Source organism: Scylla paramamosain, chromosome 19 (genome assembly GCF_035594125.1).
Source record: "Scylla paramamosain isolate STU-SP2022 chromosome 19, ASM3559412v1, whole genome shotgun sequence".
Taxonomy (NCBI): Eukaryota; Metazoa; Arthropoda; class Malacostraca; order Decapoda; family Portunidae; genus Scylla; species Scylla paramamosain.
This window is the reverse complement of record NC_087169.1, coordinates 17,160,142-17,166,141: the sequence shown is the minus strand read 5'-3', so window position 1 is coordinate 17,166,141 and position 6,000 is coordinate 17,160,142. Positions and strand designations below refer to the sequence as shown.

The following is a 6,000-nucleotide window of genomic DNA, read 5'->3' as shown; positions in this document are numbered from 1 at the left end:
CTCTCTCTCTCTCTCTCTCTCTCTCTCTCTCTCTCTCTCTCTCTCTCTCTCTCTCTCTCTCACCTGATCCCCACTCTCACTGCTACTCACTTCAAACTCTTTTGTAGATATATCTTTTTATTTGTTTCTCACTAATTTTCTTCATTCTTTTTTCTCTCATTTATTCTTGCATCAGTATTCCTTCCTGTTTTGACGCACGATGCTGACTGATGATGGTGATAAACATGCGGAGAACGTTATCACGATGACTTAAATTGATAACAGAAAATGATAATTTACTCTATTCATCCTAACCACACTATTCACTACAAGATAACTAATTGTAAAGATATATTCATCCTTATGCACCTTAGATAATTTATTGCAGCTCACCATATTCATCCTATTCACCATTTTTCATCCCTAGGACAGCCTGATTCGCGTGCTGCCCCCTAACCCAGTGTACGGCGAGCAGCCCTACACTGTGCAGCCTGGACAGTGTGGCGAGCCTGGGCTTTATATGCACCTGACCTCCCGCTATCTCATAAACGATGATGTGGCCTGCAGGTGGGGCGACAGAGGTGAGTGCTGGAGGCGGTGCTGGGGGTGGTAGTAGGCGGTGTTGGTGATGGTGGTGGTGGTGGTGGTGATAGTAGTGGAAGTTGTTGTTGTTGTTGTAATAGTAGCAGTAGCAGTAGCAGCAGTAGTAGTAGTAGTAGCAGTAGTAGTAGTAGTAGTAATAGTAGTAGTAGTAGTAGTAGTAGTAGTAGTAATAGTAGTAGTAGTAGTAGTAGTAGTAGTAGTAATAGTGGTGGTGATGGTGGTGATGGTTTAAATGTTTATTAAAATGGTCTCTTATCTTGTCGTGATATTTTTGTGGCTTTTTTTTTTGTGTGTGTGTGTGTGAGTGTGTATTTATTGTATAGAATTAGTCTTTATGTTGGGTCTCCTCTCAGGTTAGCTTTTTATCTTATCTTATTCTTATTTTGTTTATCTTTAGTGTTGGGATTAAACAAATGCCTTCCCCCAATTCCCCACCTTCAGTCTCCTAGCACTGAAGGCCTGCCTCTTTCACGCTCGAAATGAAAGCATGACAACCTAAGCACCATCAGCAGTGTTAGGCACCATTACCTTAGCTACGACGCCATACGTTCATGTGGCAAATCAATATATGGACAGTAGAGTAATGATAAAGTGCTGGGAGTGGTGGTGGTGGTGGTGGCGGTGGTGGTGGCGTTGTTGGAAGGAAGGAAGTAGATATATATAGAGAAAAGATAGTGTAGTATAGCAGAAAAGTGGGACAGTTTAGGAACATAGGACGGTCTAGAAAGATAGTGCTGCTTAAAAGAAAGAAAGAAAGAAAGAAAGAATATTATCCTTTGTGAATGTGGGAAGTGGAATATGGCAAGAACTCGGCCTTCCCTTAACAGTACAAATAATCCCACCGCTGTCACCACTTAATCACGAGAGGCGGAGTACGCTTCAATCACCCTGATAAAATATAGGCAGGTGATCATGATGGATGAATACAATCAACACCTATTTTTAGATCAACAAACATGATTATAACAAAGTAAACTGATAAACTGATAGTGAGGACCGTTGCGTGGTGGGTAATTTATGTACATGACAGGTAAGGCGCTGATGAAGGAGTGGACACGACTGCGGTGGGGCGCGTTTGATGAGTCAGGTTACAAGGATGACTCCATCTTCCCCCTCTACTACCCACATGCCAGCGGCGAGGAGGAGCCACATCTGGTTCCCAACGTGTGCTCCGATGAACCTGTTATTGGGAAGTATAAGTGAGTAATTATATTAGTAGTAATAGTAGTAGTAGTAGTAGGAGGAGGAGGAGTAGGAGTAGGAGTAGGAGTAGGAGGAGGAGGAGTAGCAACAGAAGAGGTGTTGTTGTTGTTGTTCTATGATGTTGTTTTTCCTTTTTTCCTTCTTTTCTCCTCCTCCTCCCCCTCAGAGATGCTTGATGTATGCCATATATCAACAAGCCTTTCGCATTCTCGTTTTCTTTTCATTCTTCCTACTTATCTTCGTTTCTTCCTACCTCCTTACTTGAATACTATCCTTCCTTTCTTCTTTCCTTCCTTCCTTCCTTCCTTATTTCCTTCCTTCCTTACTTCCTTACTTCCTTCCTTCCTTCCTTACTTCTTTACTTCCTTCCTTACTTCCCTCCTACCTTCCTTCTTTCCTTTCCATCTCTCTGCTTATCTCCTCCTCTTCCACCCCACTGCAGGAAGCCATCTAGCGGGGCGGAGTGTAAGCTGAAGGAGGATAAGGAGTGTCGATTTGTGCCTAACTATTTGCAGAACGCCTCCTCCTCCCTTATGAGCAACCACCACCTTTCCACCGTGAGTAGTAATAGTGGTAGTAGTGGTGGTGGTGGTGGTAGTAGTAGTAGTAGTAGTAGTAGTAGTAGTTGGTGGTAGTGGTAGTAGTGACAGTTTCTTCTCGTTCTTTTACATTCTATTCCCGTGTTCTTTATTTTCCTTTTTTTTTTTATTTTTTTTAGTCTTGTATTTTGTCTTCTTCTTCTTCAGGTAATATATTTTTTTTCAAGGTCGTGAAACATTCGCCATTCTTTATATATATATATATATATATATATATATATATATATATATATATATATATATATATATATATATATATATATATATATATATATATATATATATATATATATATATATATATATATATATATATATATATATATATATATACCTTCTTATTTATCAATCTTTTCTCTGTTATATCAATCAGTCAGTCAATCAGTAAGTGAATCTCTGGAACCCCTGCCTGCATCTGCATTTCCTCCTTTCTATGACGTAAATTCTTTCATTAGGAAGGTTTCAAGACACTTATTCTTCAGCTTTTGGTAATCGTTTCTGATCTTTGTTTGGGGACTGGGGCCTGAGTGAGTCTTTTTTTTTTTCTAAATGTCTTTGTTGGCATTGGCCGGCGCCCCTCATACATAGAAAAAAAAAAAAAGATCCTGTTGTTTCCCTCATCAGGTGCACGAGTTTTGTGACGCTGACGGAAAGACCCACAACAGCCGCGCCCCCACGCGTCACAACCTGCTGTGTGGGGGACAGTCAGTGTGGGAAGTCATAAGCAAACACCCGGACTTGGAGGAAAACTCGTGAGTCTGCTCTTTAGTGGAATCGTTTTCTTTTCCTGTGCCTGCTTTCGTTTTCTGATTTTGGTGATATGTTTTCTATCTTGGAATTTATTTCAATTTTTTGTTGCTTATTTGTTTATGTGTGTGTGTGTGTGTGTGTGTGTGTGTGTGTGTTTTACTTTTTGTTCATTAGCTTTTTTTCTTTTCAGATTCAAGACAAATTCATATGTGCATTCAAAATTTTCCTATTTTCTTATGTTCTTATGTTCGTAGCATTGTACTGGATAGAAACTTGGAAACACATTGAAATCCCACCATCCTTAGAGGTGCTTGTAAAGATCCATGCACGGTGCCTTTAGTGTTGTAAATTGTTGCATATCTCAGTGAAAGGGTTGACTTACGATACCTTCCCTCCTTCCCTCTCTTCCCTTCAGTAAGGAAATAGAGCAAGGGTCGTCCGTGGAGCTTCGTTTTACTGTAGTGCGCGAGGTGCCCACCAAGTACATGATGGCGCTGGAGACGACGTCCGCGGTGAAAGGGAAGGAAGCCCTGAACGACAAACTGAAGGAGAGGTTGACGAAGTGGCTGAGAGATGGCGTGTCTGACGAGAGCTTCGTGGGACTTGTGGAGTTCGGGTAAGAGAGAGAGAGAGAGAGAGAGAGAGAGAGAGCGAGAGAATCTTCCTTCTCTTCTCTCTTTCCTTATAGTAATACTTAGCGTTCTTTTGTCTTCCTCTTCTCATTCATCTGGTTTACTCACCTTCTCTCCCTCTGCAGTAGCTTCTCCACTTTCTGTTTCCCTTGTGTTCCTTTGTGTTCCTTTATCCTCCTCTTGTTCATCTGGCTCACCTTCCTTCCTCCTTTCCCTCTGCAGGAGCATCACTGTGAAGACGCCCCTGAAGTTAGCAGGCAGTGGATCAACCCGCTTAGATCTCATTGACAAGATATCAGATCTAAAGTCACTGGAGGGTCCTCCTTGCTACGGGTGTGTTCTGAGCGCCGTGCTGCAGGTACGGACTGCCAAAGGTCCAATTGTACGGGGTTATATAGGCACGTCTCATCTCAACTGTGCTTCCTTTTATCATTAAGTAAATTGCCAGTCTCCGTTTTATTCTTCCTTTCTTTTTCCTCTCTTTCATTCATTAATTTTCTTTCTTTCTTTTTCTTTCTTTCTTTCTTTTTTTTCTGTCTTTCGTTCTTTCGTTTTCCTCTCTCATTCATTCATTTATTCATTCATTCTTTAGAGACTTTTCTCTTTCATAATAAATAAATAAATAAATAAACAAAACCTACTGACATTACTCTGAAAAAAAAAAAAAAGATATCATATTCATCACTATAATAAACTACTTGTCCTTTAACCCCTCGTCACTGTCCACGCGTCAGCTGCTGGGGGGGAAGGCGAACAACTCAGTCATCCTGTTGGTGGCGAGCGGCGAGGAGCCCTTCACGGAATCCTGGGAAAGCATCTTCCTGAACATGGTGAAGGGACACAATATTCGCGTCCACATACTGCTGCTGTCGTGAGTTTGTTGATTGGCTGAGGGAGTGAGTTGAGACTGACTGATTGGTTGATTGCTTAATTGACTGATTGAATAAGTGAGTGAGTAAGTGATATGCATACATTTTATTGAACTTGAGGTGAAACAGCAACAGTCGATGAATTAACTAATACCTCCTTGATGTCTGGCGCAGGGAGGAAGGCAAGGGCGTTGCCAAGCTGAAGGAGCTGAACGAAGCAACCACCGGCAGGATGTTCCCCGTGAAGCAAAGTGAAGAGGACGAAGCTGTGAGGGAATTCATCGAAGAAGCTCAGCGTGCAGAATCCTCGAGCTTCAAAAGGGAGAAGATAATGGTGTGTGTGTGTATGAGAGAGAGAGAGAGAGAGAGAGAGAGAGAGAGAGAGAGAGAGAGAATCATGAAAACTTATACTAAATAACGTAACCTAATGAAATCTAATCAAATCTAACCTAACATAACCAAACCTAACCAAATACAAACCAAACCAAACCAAACCAAACCAAACTTAACCAAACCTAACCAAACTTAACCAAACCTAACCAAACCTAACCCAACTAAAACTCCCACACACAGATACAAGAGTCAACGTTCAAGGGGAAAACAAAGCATCTGAACAGGAGCTTTGGCGTGGACGACAGCGTAAGCGAGAGCATCAGCTTCATGCTCACCACAGACAGGTCGCAACACGTCACTCGCTGGCCCTTCCTCGTCACTCCCGCAGGAAATAAGATCACCACGGAGACAAACGGGAAACGCACGCAGTTCTCCGTCATCGTGACCAACCCTGAGGTGAGAGAGAGAGAGAGAGAGAGAGAGAGAGAGAGAGAGAGAGAGAGAGAGAGAGAGATGGGAAGGACATTGTTTTATTTATTTATTTATTTATTATTATTATTTTGTTATTGTTTTCTTCATGCTACAACTCTTCCTCCTCCTCCTCCTCCTCCTCCTCCTCTTTCTAATTCTATTATTACCATTAGCACCACTACTATTACCACTACTACTACTACTACCACAACCACCACCACCATCACCAGCACAACAGCCACCACCACAACAACTAACACCACCACCACCACCATCACCACTACTACCACTACCGCTTCTAACAGGTCGGGCTGTGGCGTTGGGAGGTGGTGGTGTCGGGTTCAGATCTGTACAGCATCAACGTGACAGTCTCCGCGCCACGCACCACAACGGCGGCTCCTCTGGCAGCGGAGGCGTGGGTGAGTGTGCTTGTCAGGCGACTAGTGGATCTGTGTATGTGTACGATTCGTGTCCGACAGCAGCAGCAACAGTAGCAGTAGTAGTAGCAGCAGCAGCAGCAGCAGTAGTAGTAGTAGTGGTAGTAGTGGTAGTAGTGGTAGTA

The 6,000-nt window shown here is 42.6% G+C and overlaps 1 protein-coding gene across 2 annotated transcripts in view; it reads left to right on the top strand.

Moving 5' to 3' along the window:
- The window catches only part of LOC135109780 (calcium-activated chloride channel regulator 1-like), a 36,965-nt gene that overhangs the window by 27,119 nt on the left and 3,846 nt on the right, over positions 1-6,000 (top strand). For both annotated transcript variants that reach the window (XM_064021434.1, XM_064021433.1), the window contains exons 4-13: positions 407-560; positions 1,613-1,781; positions 2,228-2,342; positions 3,008-3,135; positions 3,549-3,749; positions 3,988-4,123; positions 4,500-4,636; positions 4,809-4,968; positions 5,208-5,423; positions 5,744-5,857. In XM_064021434.1, coding sequence (XP_063877504.1) covers positions 407-560; positions 1,613-1,781; positions 2,228-2,342; positions 3,008-3,135; positions 3,549-3,749; positions 3,988-4,123; positions 4,500-4,636; positions 4,809-4,968; positions 5,208-5,423; positions 5,744-5,857 — 1,530 coding nt within the window. The remainder of the gene's footprint in view (positions 1-406; positions 561-1,612; positions 1,782-2,227; positions 2,343-3,007; positions 3,136-3,548; positions 3,750-3,987; positions 4,124-4,499; positions 4,637-4,808; positions 4,969-5,207; positions 5,424-5,743; positions 5,858-6,000) is intronic.